The following is a 23528-nucleotide window of genomic DNA, read 5'->3' as shown; positions in this document are numbered from 1 at the left end:
CAGGTCCTTATATCCATTTTGTTAACCTTAAGTCAACAAAAAAATCTAAAAAGCTGTCAGTTCTCTCAGCTGTGATGTCAATTAGTCAATATAAACCCTTGTCAATAAGTTGTTGCACATGCGTCTATTAGTACTGTCTTATGTAGGTTTAGGTGAACTGTTATAAAGGGTGTATGTACTGTACATGTCCATGAATGCTGTTTTGTTTCAGCCTGACATCAAATTCGCCATGACAGCTGGATATAGCTGAAATATGCCTCTATGGATGTTTATGTAGGTTTATTTCAGCTGTTATAAAGGGCTTACGTAGGCGTACTGTCTTATGCCAATGTATGGAAAACAGCGCTGAGAGAAGAGCATTGTAATTTATCTGGGTTTATCAGCCAGCCTGGATTTGATCCTGCGTGTGTGCTTAGCTCCTGAGCAAGACCGACATGACGAATCCTCTAAATTCCACGCAGCTTGAATTGGTTTTCCTTGAAATTGTGTGGGAAAATATGCAGCAGGACAACAGCCTCGCCGTCCCCGCGCCTATGCCATGAACCTTGAAATCGGAAAATTGCCCGCGTGGCCTTTAGCGAGATTGGAAAAGCATTCTAATGAAACCTATCATTAATCACGCAGGTCGGACGCTGGAAAGAACAGAGGAGAAAATGATTACAGGCCGGCCTCCCGCCTCCGCTGCTTGATAGGGATGCACTTTTTGCCCTTCGTTTAAAAACCGAATAAAACACCAAATCTGTCGATAAAGAGGTCCAAGTTCTGTAGGATTTATGTTTTCAAAAGTCAATCTGGCACTAGCGCTCAGAGAAGAAAAGTGCGGTGACACTTCCTACGAAGGCCGTGCGTTTTATACGAATGCATGCATGACGTCTTATAACGTGTTCATAAGGCATCATATACATCGTTGTAACCGTTTCATATAAAACGCATTACAGTTTACGGTAATGTTTATAATGAATTTATAAATCGCCAACAGAATGCATTATAAGCTGCATTTACAACACATTATATTATTGGCTATTATTATTATTATTATTATTATTATTATTATTATTATTATTATTATTAGTGCATTATGTTTAGTAGTGGTGTTATCATGTGTTATGAACAGACCTTAAATCATGTTACCGTTTCATTATGTATCATAAACGAAGCTATAAAGCGTAATGCATTTTCGTAAATAATTATAACAGTTTATAATGCCTTTATGAAGGCATTGCGACGTGACGTGAATGGGCTCGTAGTTCGTTATAACCATGACCTTTGTAGAAAGTGCGTTGATTTTCATGTCCTGCGATTTTGCATTTATCAGTTCAAATTCAGGTCTATGTAAAATGCTAGAAGTGTTATTACTAGTTATTAGTCGTTATAACCAGAACGCATTCCGACACACAAAGGATTTCAAGAAAATGAAAAAGTTTATGAAGGGCTTATGTAGGTGTCCATGAGTATTGCTTTATGTCAACTTGACATCAGCATTAACTTGAAAGTTGACTCTATTTGGAATAAGCCTTTATAAATGTTTCTTTTCTCTATGTCACTTGTTATAAAGGGCTTACGTAGGTTCCCATGAGTACCGTATTACCTTATGTCAACTCCACATCACAATTAACACGATAGCTCACTGTAGATGGAATAAGCCTTTACAAATGTTTCTTTTCTCTATGTCACCTGTTATAAAGGGCTTATGAAGGTTCCCATGAGTACCGTATTACCTTATGTCAACTCCACATCACAATTAACACGATAGCTCACTGTAGATGGAATAAGCCTTTACAAATGTTTCTTTTCTCTATGTCACTTGTTATAAAGGGCTTATGTAGGTTCCCATGAGTACCGTATTACCTTATGTCAACTCCACATCACAATTAACACGATAGCTCACTGTAGATGGAATAAGCCTTTACAAATGTTTCTTTTCTCTATGTCACTTGTTATAAAGGGCTTACGTAGGTTCCCATGAGTACCGTATTACCTTATGTCAACTCCACATCACAATTAACACGATAGCTCACTGTAGATGGAATAAGCCTTTACAAATGTTTCTTTTCTCTATGTCACTTGTTATAAAGGGCTTACGTAGGTTCCCATGAGTACCGTATTACCTTATGTCAACTCCACATCACAATTAACACGATAGCTCACTGTAGATGGAATAAGCCTTTACAAATGTTTCTTTTCTCTATGTCACTTGTTATAAAGGGCTTATGTAGGTTCCCATGAGTACCGTATTACCTTATGTCAACTCCACATCACAATTAACACGATAGCTCACTGTAGATGGAATAAGCTTTTATAAATGTATATTTAGGTGTATATCAGTTGTTATAAATCGCTTATGAAGGTGTAACCATGAGTGCTGTCTTATGTCAACTTGACATCAGAATTAACATGCTCACTAGCTGTAGACGCAATAAGCCTTTATAAATGTTTCTTTAGGTGTAGGCAACATGTTATAAACGGCTCACGTAGATGTCCGTAAATACTGTTTGAGAGCCAGATATAGATGGAATACGCCTTCATAGATGATTATGTAGGTTTATGTCAGCTGTTATAAAGGGCTTATGTAGGTATGCATGAGTACTGTTTCATAACTTGCCGTTGGATTTTAAAATCATCTGGTTTTGCTATGGAAACCATAGCAACCATTTTTTTTTTTTTTTTTTTTTAAATTTAGGGCCTGTGTTTGAACGATTGTGTTGTTCTTCTATCAAGGATAATGCACAACATGAACAAGACGAGACACAGGTTTTGCTTTGTTCGTTTTTTTCCCCATGGCGTGACTTTCAGTTTCATCCAAAACCGTTAAAAGTAACAGGATGGAACAGAGCACATACTTAGAAAGAAGACGAGAACCGTCGTTCCTTCAAGTGCTCTCACAGGAGCTGAGACTTCAGGCGTTAGAATGACATTAGCGACATGTCTCCTCGCCGTGTGAGAAAAGATTTAGGCGGGAACGATCCATCAGAGGATCATCACAAAGCTGCAGTTAGCGCTCTTTGCTAACGCATGGCCACCGTTATTGTTCTTGCGATGGCACTTTTAGCACCTGGCTAACGGCTTTGACCTTCCAGATTGGGGTGAAAGAGTTATATCCGCATGCAGATGAGCCGGTTTTATTAGCGGCGGCTCGGCTTCTTTGAAAGTCTCCGTATCCTGCGACAAGAAATGTTCCTAGTTTTCAAAGACCTTCAAGAAATATCCTTCCATTCAACATGCCCTCTAACTCGATTGGAAAAAAAAAAAAAAAAAAGAAGTCGTCAAACTTGGAAATTGCATAAACGCACCTTTTCATGACAGCGGCAGGCGATTTGAAGGCAATCTGCAGGTGGAATCTTTCAAGCCTGTTGTTGAAAACGTTTTTAATTTGAGATCTCTGAAGTGGAAGGCACAGCAACCTGCCACCTACAGCTGAGCGTAATTTGACGTTTGAAAAAGGGCGAATTTATATATATATTTTTGTGGCATTGAAGGGAAATTATCTGTCACGTACAGTACGGGAAGAAGTGTCGCAGGTATCCGCCGTGCGCTCGGGTCATACGCTCATTTAATTAATTATTAACACCTAGTTATGAAATTAATTGCCTCTATTATGCCTCGACATGCAGTTCAGGCCTCCTCGAAGCACCATGAGATGTCTCCGTCTGAAGATAAGGTGGTGTCATTCTGTCACATTAAGCACTAGCCCGTGGGGCGACATCAACCATCGTAGCATTTTTATTATTTTATTCTTTTTTTTTTTTTTTTTTTTTTTAAAGATCCAGATGCACGCAGTCTACTCTAACGAGAATAGGAACAATTTATTGTAAATCTTACTTAGACTATAGCGCCGTTGAATTCTTGCTTCGGATTGATGATTCATTTTCTGTAACAGCAGCTCTGACGGTAGCACAGCTGGAATTCACAGGTTTATAGGTGCATCTAAAAAAAATTTATATCGTGGAAAAGTTCGTTTTCTTCCCGTACTTTAATTCCAAAAGTGGAACTTTCATATATTCTAGATTCATTACACATGACGTGAAATGCTTCAAGACTTTTTTATTTTTTATTTTTTACTTGATTAAAATCAAAACTCCAGTGTCTCAAAGTATTCGAATAAAGAATTTATAATACAGAAATGTCGACCTTGTGAAAAGTGTGTTAATTTACGCGCTGATGCTCGGTCGGGGTTTTAATCCTTTTGCACGTGTCACTGCGTCGGTGCGGCGTGGCGTGGAGGCGATCAGCCTGTGGCGCTGCTGAGGTGTTCTGGAAGTCCAGGTCGCTTTGATGGCGGTCTTCAGCTCGTCTGTATTGTCGGGTCTGGGGTGTCTCATAGATTCCCTGTGGGGTTCGGGTCAGACGAGTCGGCTGGACGGTCAAGCACGGTAACACCGCGGTCAGTAGAACAGTTACTAGAAGTTTTGGCGCTGTGGGCAGGTGCAGAGTCCTGCTGGAAAAGGAAATCAGCGTCTCCATAAAGCTCGTCAGCAGATTGAAGCATGAAGTATCTAAAATCTCCTGGTAGACGCTGCATCGACTCTCGACTTGAGAAAACACACTGGACCAACACTAGCAGAGGACTTGGCAACCCAAATCATCACTGACTGTGGAAACTTCACATTGGACTTCAAGCAGCTTGGATTCTGTTCCTCTCCACTCGTCCTCCAGACTCTGCGACCTTGATTTCCAAATGAAATGCAACATTGACTTCCATCTTCCCTGTGATTGTGTGTGTGTGTGTGTGTGTGTGTGTGTGTGTGTGTGTGTGTGTGTGTGTGTGTGTATGTGCTGAACCAGACTGAGAGATTAAAGGCTCAGGAAACCTTTGCAGGTGTTTTGAGTGAAGGAGACAGTGAAGTTTGGGACAAGGTGTTATAGGGAAATCATCAGTTTCTCATTCTTCATTGTTTTCGTATATAAACAACACAAAGTGTTTTATTCCTTATTCAAATCATAATCTCTTTATATAATAAATCTTACACAGTGCAGTTCCTGTTAGTTCTAGTGAGGGGGCGTGGCCTGTGTGCATCACTATCAGTGAAAGAGGTGTCACCTCTGTGTCTATCAGTTTCACTGAAGGAGGCGTGGCCTGTGTGCATCACTATCAGTGAAAGAGGTGTCACCTCTATGTCTATCAGTTTCACTGTAGGAGGTGTGGCCTCTGTGTCTATCAGTTTCACTGAAGGAGGCGTGGCCTGTGTGCATCACTATCAGTGAAAGAGGTGTGACCTCTGTGTCTATGAAGTCCTCATGAAGAAGCCATGGACTTTTTGTTTGTCAGTCTCAGGACGTGTGTCCTTTATGGCTATCAGTGCAATTGATGGGGGCGTGGCCTGTCAATCAAAATACAGTTGTTTGTCAGTCCTGATGAATTGGTGTGGCCTCAGTGCCTATCAGGCTAAGTGAAGAGAGTGTGTCATTGAAGTCAAATAGATCCAGGAATAATTGATAGATTTGATCTAATAAACTGTAAAATAGAGAAAAAAATATCTCAAAGTTTTAGGCACTAAGGATAACGTTTGAATGTATTGCCGAATCAGTATGCAGGACTTTTTCTTAACGTTCATTCCAGCGCGTTTCGGAGTAAATGAAATGGTCCATAATCCTCTGCGGCATTTGTTCCGTTTGGGTTTTTCACCGAGAGAAGAAAACAAAACCGGAGGAAAAAGTAAAGCAAGTTCACGAGCAAAGAGTTTCGAAAAGGGAACTAAAGGGAACTGATCGTATTATTTCGGCTTGTTGTTTCCTTTTTTCTTCAGATTTATGAATCTCACCGCTTATATCGTTTGACAGCTCATAAATCAGCGTCCTGTGAGCCACGGCGCGTCACGCAGAGAAATCTCGGGAGACGTGATTCGGTAGTGCTGAGGGAGTTTACCGAAACGCTGAAGCACGAGAAAACAACGAGAAATAACCGGGAACCGAACTGAGGAGAAAGTAGAGTATACGAGAGAGGTGTACGGAGAAAGGACAACGACGTGGTAGATCGAGCGTGTTGTGAAAAGCTGGGTGGAATATCCAGTGTAAATTTGATTCTATTTATATTGCTTCATGAGTGGAACCATGATGAGGAACAGCTGGTGCGTATTACTGTAGCGATGTAGCAGCGGGGGACGAAACGTTGCACATCCATAGAAATAACACACTCTTTACGAGGTCAAGTGACAAACTGACCTAAAATTCAAAATGGCATGTTCTTGTAAAATGTAAACGTTTAAACGTTTCAAACACGGGTCCACTGTTTTTACAGGATGTTTTCAATCGTATGAAAAGTCTAAATAATAAGTTATGGTTACATTTATGGATGAAAATCCATAGCAACGATAACCGATGACACATAAAAGGGGTGTGTTGAGTTAATACCGGGTCTTGCTTGTTGCATATGCCTTAAGCAGAGTTCAGGATAAATTCCTTTTATTTAAAAATGATCAATAAAATGCTCATAAATGAAATAAAAGTTAAATACATAAACAACGTGTTTCATTAAAAGAAGAAAACGAGCTACAGTACATCAGAGTCATCACGGTGTCTTGATATCCATGTTTATGGATGCTTTAGGATGGATTATATAAGCGGTATAGCCCTAGCTTTACTCAGAAAACATATAAACTGTCAATATTTAACAGTTATACAGCCGATTCAACCAAAAAACACTCCAGGGAATTAAAAAAAAATAAATAAATCGTTTTTGTATTTCACGTTATAACTATTATATTCACATATTGATCTCGAAATGTGAAGGATCTGGAGAGGTTCTGTATGGAGGAACGGTCTCAGATCCCTCGCCGTGTATTCTCCAACCGCATCAGGTGTTATAGGAGAAGACTCGGAAGCTGTTATCTTGGAAAAGCGAGGTAACACACAGTATTGACTAAAAGGGTGCCAATAATTGTTGCACACCTATATTAAACAAAGATTTTTATATATATATATATATATATATATATATATATATATATATATATATATATATATATATATAAACCTGTGTTGTGGAGTATTTTGGTGAAATCTTTTAAACAAAAGATCAAACGTTTAAACAATAAAGACAAATTTTTCACAGCCTTCTTTGCTCATATTTACCAAGGGTGCCAATATTAACGGAGAGCGCCGTACATACATAAATAGCTACCAAGTCGATTGTCCTGACGTCCTGTTTTAAGTCAAGACGTAAAACGTGATCATTATAACATATAATTATAACATCATGTCAGTAAATATCTACGTAGCTTGACTTAAGAGGTTATGTCGCTTTGACGTGTTTATGACTGTTGGGGAAAAAAAGTCTTCATAAATGGTCCGATGTCTCATCCAGGGTGTGTTAACGTCTTACGAATGGGATCTACGGTGTGTCCCTGACCCGGATAAAGTGCTTACTGTAAAATAAAGATTGCACGAAAGGTTTATGTCGGTCGTTATGAAGTGCTTATGTAGCTTAGGGAGTTTGTGACTCCCTAACACGAGTGCGTGTGATTGGTTCATCAATGACCGAATGTATGTCCCGGGATTATATTGCGATATATAATCATATTGCACAATGCAGATTAGACATAGTTATAAAAAAAAAAAATTAAAACGACAACAATGTATTTGAATCTGTTATAAGCGCTACATGAGTAATACTTGTGAATAACACGTATTAGAGTAAATCCAGTCAGTAGGTAATGATTAGTCTCCATTGTGTTTAGAGGTCACGGTGAAGGAGGAAATCTACTTGTAAAGGAAGTGCACTAAGGGGTGTGCGATGGACGGAGACGGAGTAATGCGCAGGGGTAATATATACCACCGGCTAGATAAATGGATATCTGTCACTCTGTCTTTTGTTCTTTCCAGGAGAATGCAGCTGCCTGGACGGTTACTCGCCTGACCCTGAACACGCACACCTCTGCATCCGTACCGACTGGGGACGGAACGAAGGGTAAGGCAGACTGTCACCTTAACACACGGCGAGAAAGAGATGATAAAAAGCGAGCAGACAGGGAAAGAGACAAGGAAATCAAAAATAAGATACATCACCTCGTGACGGCGAGCACTCGAGCGGCAGGGGGTCGGTGGGAAGGGCGGTGGCACGACGACGCCGTTAATGGGGAAATATAGACTACTCGAGGATTCCCTAAACCGCGCCGACGTGAAGGCCAGACATCCCTTTTCGTTTCAAATATTCATAGTAATAAACACGATCACAGCACTGCGCTGGTGAATGCTCAAAGCTGATCGGTGAGAATTCGTTTTCTACCATGTCCTTTCTATTCCGCGAGCAGTTTACAACAGCGACCAGATAATCTCCACATAGTCGCAGACGTTTACGTAGCATTTTTGGGGTTGTTTTTTTTTTTGGAAGGAGTCTCCAGTGTCAGTGCTTTGTAACAGACACGGGAAAGCAGTTTTTATGGATAAGATTAAATGTAACTATAAACAGATAAAAAGTATGACTTGCCAGTCTTTATGCACTGTAAAACCGAAGAAGTTCATTTAACTTAAATAAATAAATAAATACAAAAATTGAGGAAAATAATTACCTCAAAATTTAATTCCAATTTAAGCCAAACGATCCTGTCCTGTTGATTTATATACGATGATGATGTGTTGTAAATCTCCCGCAGGCCGTGGCCGTACTCAAACCTGGAGCGAGGTTATGACCTGGTGACGGGAGAACAAGCGCCGGAGAAGATCTTCAGGTGAGCATCTCTACATCTCTACTTTCCAGTCCCAGATCACAATCCCGCAGGCTCCGGAGATCAGAAAGGGAGTCAAACACAACCAGACTAACCCCCCAGGAGATGTCCTTTCCCAGGGCTCCTTCAGGAGTTCTTACTCTAGGGGTTCATAAGGCGTGAGAACCACAAGCTCCAAATGAGAAACTTTCCAGGTAGTTACTGTAATTAATGTTCACAACATCCTTACTGTCATTTTTTAAATCTGATGAATATATATATTTTCTTACAAAATTCATTAAAAGATTCTTTAACAGTTTTTAAAGCATATCTAATAATGATAATAATAATAATAATAATAATAATAATAATAATAATAATAATAATAATATCAATATTAATGATAATAATAATAAGCAACAGTAATAATAATAATAATAATAATAAATGATGATGATAGTAGTAGTAATAGTAATAATAATAATAATAGTAATAGTAATAATAACAATAATAATAACGCTAATAATATTAATATTATGATTAACAATGCCAATAATAATAATAATAATAATAATAGTAATAATAATAATAATACCAGTAATAATAATAGTTATTATTATTATTATTATTATTATTAGAATAATAATAGTTATTATTATTATTATTATTATTATTATTATTATTATTATTATTATTATTATTATTATTAGAATAATAATGATGATGATGATGATGATAATAATAATAATAATAATAATAATAATAATAATAATAATAATAATAATAATACGAATAATATTAATATTATGATTAACAATACCAATAATGCCAATAATAATAATAATAATAATAATAATAATAATAATATTAGAATAATAATATCAGAATAATAATAATAACTATTATTATTACTGGTATTATTATTATTATTGTTATTATTATTATTATTATTATTATTATTATTATTATTATTATTATTATTAGAATGATGATGATGATGATAATAACAATAACAATAATAATAATAATAATAATAATAATAATAATAATAATAATAATAGTAGTAGTAGTCGTGATAATAATAATAATAATAATAATGATAATAATAACAACAACAATGATAATAATAATAATAATAATAATAATAATAATAATAATAATAATAATAATAATGATAATATGATAATGAGATAAAAGTGAATATTAATAGAACATGAATATAGCTATAAAGTTCAATGCATTTTTATTAGTTATTATTACATATATTTGTGTATTTTTTTATGTTTTATACCTTATATGAATGTGTTTATTATAAATATGAAATTAGTACCATATTCATTTAACTTAATTTCATATTTAGATTTTTTTTTTTTATCGGTCTAAGCATCTTAAAGACCTCTTTATAGTGATTACAGCATTTGTAGTTTGTTAATTAATTTATTCATCGAATAAGTATTTACAAAAAAATAACAATAAAAGATGCTAAAAGCTGTAACTCATGGAAAAATGTTAATTTCCACACATTAATTTTGATCACCGCTGATTGCACTCGCTACAGTCATTAAGGCTAGCAACGATCATTTCCTCCCTCTACAATTAGCAGCGCGTGACATTTTGATTAGCAGAGCCACAATATAAAGCCGTAGCTCTCAAAACATTCAATCAGATTCCACCCTGGTGATTTTTCACTCCTTTCCCCAAGACAAAAATGGAGTGCTTTGAATTTATTTAGCTCTCGTCGTACTTACCGAGATGTCATCGCTCTGTGCCGGCTGACGACACGCTGGTTTAATGCACTCGCTCGGTGCTGATTGATAGTGAGGAGAAAGAGCCAATCGATGGGCTCTCCAGTGTCAGCTGATGAGCGAGAGCGGTGCCCGCGTCACCTGCGTCTTATTTACGAGCGTGAGTGCGCATCGATCCGATGTGATTCACCGCGTTCGTTTCCATATCTGAGGTCAGGGACGCAGGCGTAGTGCTCAGTGGCCGAGTTTCACGGGAACCGATGCGGACGATTGATTGGTGCTCAGGAAACCGTACAGCCGTACAGATGATGGAACTGTCACTCGCGTTCTGTCTCGGTCAGACGCGATGTACGATGTTTACCTAATACGGCAGTCACGTCGAACTTTAATTCCGACCCCGGATTATATCTAATCCGTCATTTAATCCACGACTTTAGTCTGACACAAAAATCGGTTTTAAACAAATCCCGGATTGAAATACATCAGGATTAAAGCTAATCTAGGTTTACTGTAACACTAAAGTCAGGGTTAAGTAATTGTCAAAATGCTATTTTGATTGTTTTAAAAGGATTTATGTTTGGATCGACTTTGGATTAAAGGATACGCTTTAAATGAGCGTCTAGTAGCAGTGCACGTAGTATATCGCCAGTATATGCGTTCGGCAGTCCGAGTGAATAGTAAATTATGATTAATTACCGCAAATCCGATTCGGTTTAACAATGCGGCACAACACTGATAACTTATAACAAGACTCATGGAATAGCACTTGATCCAGCGCATGCTATTATTTTGCACTATGAAGAGACACGCCTCTGTTTTACGTGCTTACCTCCGGCACATCTTCCAGTATACGGTGCTTAAGTCTGTAGTTCTGCTGAGCTATGAATACCAGTATGCGCTTCAATTTCCGCATGAAATCCTCACGATTGACCCCGTGAGACGACTCCGAATACAGATCTTTGACCTAACTGCCGTTTTCGAATACAGGAAAGCGTCACGTTTTTTTTACAAGGACTGCTTTGTAAAAAAAATAAATAAATAAATCATGTAAAAACAAGCGCTTAATATTCCTCGTGGAATGTCAGCGAGTTAATGATCCTTTCACTGGAAACAACATTAAGCTCTTTATCAAGAGTGTCATTGAGTCCAGTATGCCGAACTGCGATGCGTGTAAACACCGAGCGAACGGCAGCCGGCCGCGCGGTCACCGCGTGCGCTACGGGGTTAGACGAGGACAGAGCGAATACCTCGGAGGAGACTTGCTGATCTTTCAACAAACAAGATAAGCCAGATCCACTGGAGAACCGAAGATATCAGAAAACGGCAGAGTTAGGGGAAGAAACGGCTCCATTTTCGGCTGTGTTTATTGAGTAAAAGGCACTTCATCGGGCTCATTTGCATACTGCAGCTTAGCAACATTAAAAAGGCCAATATTATTACAAAAAAAGGATTGACATTGCAGTATACTATTGTGGGGGCAATATGTAATTACCTTATAGGCAGGTTATTACATAATGGCTCTGATGCAGAGGTCCAAATGCAATAAAGCCTTGAAATATAATAACTTGTATTACATTAATGGCAGCTTATTACATAATGGACTCAGTGCAGAGGTCTCGCATATAATACGGCCTAAAATGAAATAATTTCTTTCTAGAAGCACTTGCGTATGAGGTTGTTGTTACTTTATCAGACATGACGCTTGACATGGTTTATTCGAGTGTTATTTTATTACAGTCGTACGTGATATTGTTTCCCACATTTCCGTAGTGGAACTGAGATGGATTTCACTGGGATTATATGTCAAGAATCTGTGCCGAGCAGCCCGTCGAAGTGGAGGAAAAAGGAATGGCGTTAGAAGTCATGTGATTAGTCGAATGGACCAAGGAGCTACCAAAACAAGTATCACTCGGTGCTTAGTAATAAATAAATAAATAAATAAGCATCCTGATACTGTTCCACATAAACGAGCGATCATTTTCATAATCGATTAATTGTGACAACTGCGACCAAGGAAGACCGTCCACCGAAAGCAGGGGATTAGTCAGGGTTTTAATCAGAGAAGCAGCCAAAAGGCTCAGTGTAACTCAAGTGTAAAATGATGCTCCCACCACCACGCTTCACAGTGGGAATGATGAGCAGTGGTGGGTTTCTTTTTTCCTTTCCACGTTTGTCTCTTTCACCAAGCAGGATTTCATATAGCTCTCAACTCTTCCACGAAGCTGAATATCTAGGCTATGGATGTTCTTGGAAGAGCTTTTCCCATTGGCGTGGTGGATCTGACTCGAAAATCTCCCGTAGGTTTTCGACTGGGCTGAGATCTGGAGGCTATAAAGGTCATAGCGTACGATTTCCCTCACTTCCATCTTCATCATTTTCAGCCTTTGTGTCTTTTTGGTCGGTGTGGAGTCATCCTGGGAGAGACCACGCCGATCGGTATAGAATCGTTTCATCGTAGGATCAAGTCGGACGACTTTCTGTTGGTTTGCCGTGACGGTTCTGTCACAAGTGGAGCTGAAAGATTTTTTTTGTAAAAATAATTAATTAAATAAAACATGCCAGAAAAAGTAAATAACTGCCACAACAGAGAAACCATTTTTATCCACCGTTAGGTATATCTGTAACCGTCTGCACTCTCACACTTCCACATGAGACCATTTTTCTTAATATTCTTTTAATTATGCTATTAAACCAGATTTACAATAATCAAACCTGGCTTCTGTTATATGACTTTATGGATAAAAAGCAGCTGTGTGGATAACATGGGGTAGTTGCCATTCCCAGCATGCTCTCTGGCTGCCTGTGTTCATGGCTGACTCCCAGAATGCTGTCTGATTGCCTGTATTATTGCCATGTGCAGGTCCTCTTACAGTCTGGGCCAAGGCCTTTGGCTGCCCGTCAGCAAGAGCTTTGTGGTGCCACCAGTCGAGCTGTCAATCAACCCTGTCGCCAGCTGCAAGACCGACGTACTCGTCACCGAAGACCCCGGGGACATCCGGTAAGTGTGTGTGTGTGTATACTATATGTGTATTCAAGCTGATTGGGTATCTCAGACACCTAAACCAAGACGGTTAATACTTAATGTTCTGTTTGGGTCGAAACAATCTGTTTTTCAATTTGACTTAAAGTGGAATACGACGCCTGGTTCATACTGTGATGGCAAATTACATAGCGGAACCGATTTTCCGTCTGTTACTCATTCACCTCTCAGCCAAGACATGTGATCAAGTCCGATCAAGGCAAAATCAAGACAAGATAAAGGTGGTGTGATTTTTAAAGAAGTACGATTCATAGCAACGATATGTTTAATGTTTAGTCAATAACATAACTCATTTCTTTGCCTTTATAACTGCAACCCGTGTCTTTTTTTTTTTTTTTTAATAGATTTTGCATTCTCTCAGATTCTGTAATAACATTTAATTTGTTCCGTGTAATATATTTAAATATCCTTATTCGATAGCCTTTAATTCTATCTTAGCAAGTGAACTTGTGTTGAATAGAAGGAAGAAGTTATCGAATATTTCTCATTATGAGGTTATAATACTGGACAACGGAAATAAGACCGTTAAGCCTATTTCCAGACATATTCGCCAATTTTGTGCTCTTGTTCTCTTATTTCACGGGCAGATCATAATGATTAAAAAGTAAGCCAAATTATTTGTCAATAGGATAAAATGTTTTATGTTTAATGTTAAATTACTGGATACGTCTAGAAGTAGGCTTAGTAATCTTAGATTTATTTACGAACAGGCTAATAGAGAGAATATAGAACACACAAATATATCACGTCTTAAAGCGAATGGTTAAAAAGGAAAGTCATGCATGCAGTTTTCCAGTTTTAAGCCAGAAGTGCCAAAATGGGTGTGAATTTTTGTTTCATTTCAAACATGATGTTTTAGGAAAATAATCAACGATGGGATAGTGTGATGATATGCACATCCAACCATCCATCCATCCATCTATCCATCCAACCATCCATTATACACTGATATGTACATCATCCATCCATCCATCCATCCATCTATCCATTATACACTGATATGCACATCATCCATCCATCCATCCATCCATCCAACCATCCATTATACATTGATATGTACATCCATCCATCCATCTATCCATCCAACCATACATCCATCCACCCATCTATCCATTATACACTGATATGCACATCATCCATCCATCCATCCATCCAACCATCCATTATACATTGATATGTACATCCATCCATCCATCTATCCATTCAACCATACATCCATCCATGCATCTATCCATTATACACTGATATGCACATCATCCATCCATCCATCCATCCAACCATCCATTATACATTGATATGTACATCCATCCATCCATCTATCCATTCAACCATACATCCATCCATGCATCTATCCATTATACACTGATTTGCACATCATCCATCCATCCATCCATCCATCCATCTATCCATTATACACTGATTTGCACATCATCCATCCATCCATCCATCCATCCATCCATCTATCCATCCAACCATCCATCTATCCATCCATCCATCCATCCATTATACACTGATATGCACATCATCCATCCATCCATCCATCCACTCATCCATTATACATTGATATGCACATCCATCCATCCATCCATCCATCCATCCATCCATGCATCCATCCATCCATCCATCCATCCATGCATCCATCCATCCATCCATCCATCCATCCATCCATCCATGCATCCATCCATGCATCCATCCATCCATCCAACCATCCAACCATCCATTATACACTGATATGCACATCATTAGTTACTGCTACCACCCTGAAGTGTTTTATTTCTCTTACATGATAGCAATTTGCCTTTTTTAAATTTATTAAAGAGACCGTTTTACTTTTCTTTTTTTTTTTTACTTTTTTTTTTATTTTTTTTTTTTTATTTAGAGCTATATTTAATGTTGTGGAATGTCTTTAAAGCAAATTAGTCCCTTTGCGCACTTACATTACAGCAGCTGTAAACAGGCATTCCTTCACCAGCCTTGTTTAAATTGTTACTACAGAATATACGAACAAGAGCATTCATTTTAACACCTGCGATTTCCAACCGTCGCTCTCACGGAAAGATTTAAACACCTTCTGACCAATCAGAATTCAACATTTATTTATTTTTTAATACAGCCTAGTTTCCTTGCAGTTCATTGTGGGGAAAAGAAAAAAAAAAAAACACAGCTTTAAAAAAAAAAAAAAAACAACAACAACAACAACAAAAAAAACGGACTATTATTTTTTCTCTGCCGGTAAAAAGCGTTTAACCTACGCAGTTCCTGAAGGCGAAGTGTTCTCGGTGTCACTGCCTCCCACCTCTTCATTTCTTAAATGTTAAATGATCAGCTCCGTTGCTGCCGTTTACACCAACACCCTGCAGTAAAAGTAGCTTTTTATTGTTATTATTTTTGAAGTGAGCAGTTTTACTGGAATGTTCGGTGCCTTTACAGTGTCAGCATTAACACTGATGCGGTTCGATCACGAGTGCTCAGACTTATCGGAGATATTAAATCACACCCTGCGCATGGTTTATTTTATATATCCATTTATCGGGTTGTAAATCTGAGCTTAAAAGCCTGTCAGCTGAGGAATTATATACTAAAGAGATGCGAGTCCATTATCAGGGGTAATTTAAGTTGCAGTAATACAGTCCTGGCCAAAAGTAAGTAATTCACTAGTTTACGAGTTTGCTTAGAGATTAATAACTGTTCATTCATTCGTTTCATACGCTTCACACGAACAGTGAATTGGAAATGTATTCGTTTATGCCACAGCGCTGTTGATTTCTCAAATCTGATCGGTCAGAAGGTGCTGTTATTTAACATCTATGGAAGGAGTCTCCAGTGTCGGTGCTTTATACCATTCAGAATACAGGAGTTTACAATTTGCAGTTTCTCTCTAAGATGATGATAAGGTACACAATTTTTGTATTATCTGCAAAAGAGAGGAAAAATGACGCTGGTGATGGAAGGACTTTTTTTTTTATAGCTGCTATAACATACTACTACTAATAATAATAATAGTAATAAGTAATAACATGAACTAGTTTCGCAGACATTCTCTGCATTATCAGCTATAAATGGACACAAAAGTACGGTGTCCATATTTAAATAATAAAAATTGTTAGTGTTGATAAAATACTGTGTAGGGAATAAAAAACGCTCCACTGTGACGGGGAAAGAAAAAAAAAGGCGGCATTTTTTAATGGAAAAATTAAAGAAAAAAACAGCTTCATGGATGTGTAAAAAAAATGTCAAAGAAAGAATGAATAATAAATGAATGGATGGACGGATGGACATATATCAGTGTATAATGGATGGATGGCTGGATGGACGGATGGTAGAACATATATAAGTGTATATAAGATATAATATGTCTATATAAAATGAAAAGATGGATATGTATAAATGTATGATGGATGGATGGTTGGATGGATGGATGGATGTGCATATCAGTGTATAATGGATGGTTGGATGGATGGATGGGAGAACATATATAAGTGTATATAAGATATAATATGTCTATATAAAATAAATGGATGGATAGGCATAAATGTATGATGAATGGATGGATTTACATACCAGTATAAAATGGATGGATAGATGGATGTACATATCAGTGTATAATGGATGGTTGGATGGATGGATGGATGGATGTACATATCAGTGTATAATGGATGGTTAGATGGTTGGTTGGATGGATAGATTGATGGATGGATGTACATATTAGTGTATAATGGTTGGATGGATGGATGGATGGATGTACATTCATATCAGTGTATAATGGATAGATGGATGGATGGATGGATGGACAGATGTATCAATGGCCATATATCAGTGTCTAATGGATAGATGGATGGTAGGATGGATAGATGGATCAATGGCCACATATCAGTGTATAATGGATAGATGGACGGATGGATGGATGGACAGATGGATCAATGGCCATATATCAGTGTATAATGGATAGATGGATGAATGGATGGATGGATGGATGTGCAGATCAGTGTATAATGGATAGATGGATGGATGGACAGATGGATCAATGGCCATATATCAGTGTATAATGGATAGATGGATGGACGTATGGATGGACGGATGGATCAATGGCCATATATCAGTGTATAATCAAAAGACCAGTAAGGTCTACCTGGAAAACTGTAGATTTTCGTAATGATTTGTGTTTGAGTGTGCAATGTGTGCCGATGTTTAATCACAGAGAAATCAGGCCCCGATTTATGGGACGCGATTCAGAATGAACACAAACGATCAGCAGATTGAGTCATTTAAGATTACTTCCATTTTCTCCCAGGAAGAACAGTGTAATTAGATTTTTTCCCTCCTGTGAATATTTATCTCCCTATTTCACATTTTATTGCCTGTTCCCCACTCTTTAATACAGTGGAATTAACACTAATGGTATTTATCATTAGTAAAATGTTCCTGGTGTGAGCGCACTCAAACTCTGCTGCGTATCTGCTCTTGGTCCTCAGAAAGCTGACGTGGTGAATGATTTATTAGGTGTAATTAGTAACATCATCGTAGGAACAAAATAACTAATGCAAGAACATTAATGACGGAGAGACACGTTGGAATAGTGGTTTCAGAGGAACACATTAAATCAGTTTAATGTATTTGGGTAATAATTAATGCTGTGCAACACGGGAAATGTCTGTCAGATCACAGCGCTCAATAAATGATGAAGACTTTTAATTATGCTAATAATATGCATGAGGAAGACTCATAAGGCAGAGGCTGCTTACTGGAGTAGGCATGCTGATTTAAAAACAGATATACACGTGGACGTGCTCACACAGAATACATGCACACAGATGCACTTCTGTTAGAAAGATATAAACCATATCTGTCAATCTAAAACGCTGACCATCTGCATGACCTGAAGGATGACCTGTGTAAAAAATGTTAAAGAAAGAATGAATAATGAATGAATGGATGGACGGATGGACATATATCAGTGTATAATGTGTAGATGGATGGATGGTTGGACGGATGGAAATACATATATTAGTGTATATAAGATATAATGTGTCTATATAAAATGAATGGATGGATAGGCATAGATGTATGATGGATGGATGGATAGATGTACATATCAGTGTATAATGGATAGATAGATAGATGAATGGATGGATGGATGGATGGATTGACAGATGGATGAATGGCCATATATCAGTGTATAATGCATAGATGTGTGTATAGATGGTAATTCCTATATTAGTGTATATTAGATATAATATGTTTATATAAGATGGATGGATGGATGCATTAGTGGACAGATGGGTGGATGGGTAGGCATAAATGTATAATGGATGGATGGATGGATGGATGGTTATATATGAGTGTATATTAGATATAATATGTATGTATGTATGGATGGATGGATATGAGTGTATATTAGATATAATATGTATGCATGTAAAGATGGATGGATGGATGGATAGACATAAATGTATAATGGATGGATGGATGGATGGATATATATGAGTGTATATTAGATATAATATGTATGTATGTATAGATGGATGGGTGGATGGATGGATGGATGGATGGATGGACATAAATGTACAATAGATGGATGGATGGTTGGATGGATGGATATATATGAGTGTATATTAGATATAATATGTATGTATGTATAGATGGATGGGTGGATGGATGGATGGATGGATGGATGGACATAAATGTACAATAGATGGATGGATGGTTGGATGGATGGATATATATGAGTGTATATTAGATATAATATGTATGTATGTATAGATGAATGGATGGATGGATGGATGGAGGGATGGATAGACATAAATGTATAATGGATGGATGGATATATGTGAGTGTATATTAGATATAATATGTCTATATAAGATGGATGGATGGTTGGATGGATGGATGGATAGGCATGAATGTATAATGGATGGATGGATATATATGAGTGTATATTAGATATAATATGTATGTATGTATAGATGAATGGATGGATGGATAGACATAAATGTATAATGGATTGATGGATATATGTGAGTGTATATTAGATTTAATATGTCTATATAAGATGGATGGTTGGATGGATGGATGGATGGATAGGCATGAATGTATAATGGATGGATGGACTTTACTGTAGATGGATCGGATGCATAATGGAAAAAAGCGGTTGCTGTGATATGCTTCAACACGAGTAAAGCCATAGTTGCTTGGTCTTTCATTTGCGCCCGTGACTAACGAGACACTGATAATTAAATCTTACTCAGATAACAATTCTCCTCACTAAGGGGGACAAATCCACGTCTTAAAGGCTAAACATTGAGGTGTTCATTAAACCATTTATACTTCTACACCTGCTAAACTTTGTTCATTTCTACTCCATTTAATCACCCTGCTAAAGCCTTGGCATTTAAAAGACAGAAGTTAATCGATTGGGCTGTTCACAGAAACATCTCCAGAACAATACAAAATTAAAATGAACATTAGTGGCGTGAAGGCGTAAGCTGAAGCTGAATCTACAAAGAAGTCTCGCTTGTTCACGGATTTGTTTTGTTTGATATTCGGTGTATCCATAAGATTATGAAATATTTATCAGCTGTAGAGATCTCGTTAGATCTCTGGGTCCCTGTCTGGACAAAAGAAAGCAAGTCTTACTATATCTGACACTCAGTAGATGGATTTGAAGAGAATGCGGTTCAGATACAGCGTTTTTAGCAGTTCAGACATGTCCTGGGTGAAATGTCAGATCTGTGTGAGCGTTTGCTGTCTCTGTTCATTCCGGATCTCTGTGAAGTACGGTGGTCTGATCAATACTCCCATACGGAGCAAGCTACACATGCAGGTAGGGTTTTGACTTTGTGCTAGCGTTATGACTATTTCTACTTAAACCTGCTGCTGAGATAAGGACGCCGAATTTCACCCGCAACCTAACTGCATTTTGTGTTTAATTTGTTTGTTGTTCAAACCTGCTTTATCAGCCTGCATTTTCTATGCATCGATCTTTTTTAGGCTTAAAATGAAACGCGTGCCTTTAACCGAATTGGTTTAGACACGATTGCTAAACCTGCTGAAAAAGTTTGGAGGTGTGATAATATTTTAGTAAACAGAATGGATCGAAAAGAATTTCAACTTAAGCAGCTGTGCAGCGCGATTCAATATAGAGAACATTTCTATATAAATATTGACTTTTGTTTTTAAATTAAATTGCCATTTCTGAACACAACCGCCTGAGACAAATATTGTATTTGGATTTAGCAATTTATTGACAATAGATACATGCTCATTTTCAGACTATACATACCTCCAGCATACCTCCAGCAATAAATCTGTGCATCCATGTGTATATTAGATGGCTGGATGGATGGATGGATGGATGGATGGATGGATGGATGGATGGATGGATGGATGGATGGATGGATGGATGGATGGATGGATGAACAGGCATTGGGGTATATTGGGTGGATAGATGGATGAACAGGCATTGGGGTATATTGGGTGGATAGATGGATGAACAGGCATTGGGGTATATTGGGTGGATAGATGGATGAACAGGCATTGGGGTATATTGGGTGGATAGATGGATGAACAGGCATTGGGGTATATTGGGTGGATAGATGGATGAACAGGCATTGGGGTATATTGGGTGGACAGATGGCCAGTCAGCGGTATATTCTGGATGGATGGATGGATGGATAGATGGATGGATGGACAGTCATCACCATATATTTGATGGATAGGTGAACGGACATATGTCAGTGTATACTAGATGGATGGATAGATGGAAGGAGATACGTCAGTGTATAATGGATGGATGGATGGATGGATGGATGGACAGACAATGTTTCTTGGACAGATCAATGGATGGACAAACATCAGTGTATATTGGATGGATAGATGGATGGACGGATGAATGGTGGACAATTATCAATGTATGATGGATGGATGGATGGATGAACAGGCACTGGAGTATATTGGGTAGACAGATGGCCAGTCAGTGGTATATATTGGATGGATGGATGGATGGATGGATAGATGGTTCGATGGATGGACAGTCATCACCATATATTTGATGGATAGGTGAATGAACATATGTCAGTGTATAATGGATGGATGGATGGATGGACAGACGATGTTTTTTGGGCAGATCAATGGATGGACAAACATCAGTGTATATTGGATGGATGGACAGACATCAGTGTATATATGATGAATGGATGGATGGATGGATGGATGGATGGATATATGTAACATAATTATTCTATTATATCTCTTCTATTATGTTTATTTTATTAAACCATTACTGTATGATGCAAATTTCACACCTGTACATCAATCAATCTGCCTGTTATAAAATGACCTTTATTTTTACTCAGTGTCTTGAGTCGGTTTTCGGCAGCTCGAGGTGATGCACACAGTCCGAGCTCATGTTTGTTCAGACGTGTTCAGATTGCACAGGTTATTACCTCTGTGGTTAGTCCACTACCCCGGGAGTGGCGCCAGGCCAATGTTTAGCTAAACTGAATCTCAACAAACCTCCCCAACTGAAATCACCCCATAAACCCAGTCCAATCGATGGCTTTCCAGGCGTCTCCAACTGTGTTCAAAGCCCATTGTTCTATCAATATGGTAGTGCCAATAAGTTCTGGGGGAGCGTGACAGCCCTGCTGGTTTGATGAATCATCCGCTCAACCTGCTCGGGCTGCTCAATGTCACAAAAATCCATACAGCAAACCTTTCCATCATCTGTATTTAATACGGAGCCACCTCCTGTCACGTCACACATTTCCCACAGGAAACGAGTAATGTTTTTGCTTTGGTCTCAGTCGTCATTAATGTTAGATATCTCAATTAAAGGCTGTAGGGCAGAGCGAAGCCCGTCCACAGCCGGAATGCATGATGATGCTCAGCCTGTTTGTGAAGCAAGCCCACGGTCACATCCATCAACTTCACAGCAACTCTGACCAATTATAAGTTTGGTAATCATGCTCAAGCTCGACGGCGCCTTCCGACCGAGGTGATTTATCGTTCCAAGAAGCAGGAAGAAAAAGAGAACGTATGTAAAATGGGAAATTAATAATCGCAGATTAATGTCACTTCCTGCATCCAACTTTATTCTGCATGACTGCTTTGTGCCAGTGCAGGATTTTGCATGGACACTAATTACTGAGAGGTAATACAGATTAGCACTGGGTGACTACGGCTCTGATAAGATGGCATTTGGGTGCACGGGGGGTTCTCTGCCTCATTTTGGATTTATAATTCAGCTCTGATAAGGGACTGGCTGAGTGAGATAATGGATTGCAAAAGCTATTAGTCTCTGTCATCTTTCCATAAGCCCAAGGGTAAAGATGGCTGAACTTTGGACACATTGATACCGAATTTTATTATAATTTTTTTTAATTTTTACACGTATACAGTATGTGGAACTATAGGAATAGTCGAAAGTTTATATTGCCGTAGGATGTTTGTCGGTTAATTAGGTGACTAAATATGTCAGACTAAATATGTCAGGTTTTCATTAATCAGCATGAAAAATGTTTCACCACCCTCCCGCCCAACACACACACACACACACACACACACACGCACACATATTGTATAGTTTATGCACATTCGTATGTCTCCGTCTTTTTTTAGTACAACCATCTGTGATTATGAATAGTTTGCATTGCGCAACCTACCTGGATCTACGTTCCTCCCTTCTGTTTTCTCGCCAAGTTCCTGAGTCATTTGTCAGTGTTTTGTGTCGCCTGGCGAGCTCGGGCTGAGACCCAAAAAGCTTTGCGTTACTCTAGCGGGTGCCCACGGAATGAGGAAAAGGTCACCGGGGAGGAGAAAATAGTGAAATTTATGGTGTTGTGGAGGTTTGGGAGGGCATCAGAGAGCTGCTGCTTTATGTGAGGTGCCTGAAGTGTGAAATGGGACCGGCGAATGTTGGACATGACAGGTGTAGAGGCAGACATATGAGTAATGCCGCCTTTATTCACTTTATGGCAAAGGGAGCTGGGAGTTGACAGGGATCTTAGGGGAAGACGCACATATTTTCAGCTGTGTGTGTGTGTGTGTGGGTCCACAGCAAGGTATGTAACTAGTCGGCAAAAATGCGCACCGGTTATGTATTAACAA

At 38.3% G+C, this 23528-nt stretch overlaps 1 protein-coding gene across 2 annotated transcripts in view; it reads left to right on the top strand.

The window, feature by feature from the left end:
- Window positions 1–23528, top strand: part of LOC108260352 (astrotactin-2) — a 345742-nt gene that overhangs the window by 190426 nt on the left and 131788 nt on the right. For both annotated transcript variants that reach the window (XM_017460589.3, XM_053676996.1), the window contains exons 8-10: window positions 7819–7903; window positions 8589–8663; window positions 13245–13382. In XM_017460589.3, the coding sequence (XP_017316078.1) occupies window positions 7819–7903; window positions 8589–8663; window positions 13245–13382 (298 nt within the window). The remainder of the gene's footprint in view (window positions 1–7818; window positions 7904–8588; window positions 8664–13244; window positions 13383–23528) is intronic.

Source organism: Ictalurus punctatus, chromosome 28 (assembly GCF_001660625.3).
Source record: "Ictalurus punctatus breed USDA103 chromosome 28, Coco_2.0, whole genome shotgun sequence".
NCBI lineage: Eukaryota > Metazoa > Chordata > Actinopteri > Siluriformes > Ictaluridae > Ictalurus > Ictalurus punctatus.
This window is presented reverse-complemented; position numbering and strand designations above follow the sequence as displayed.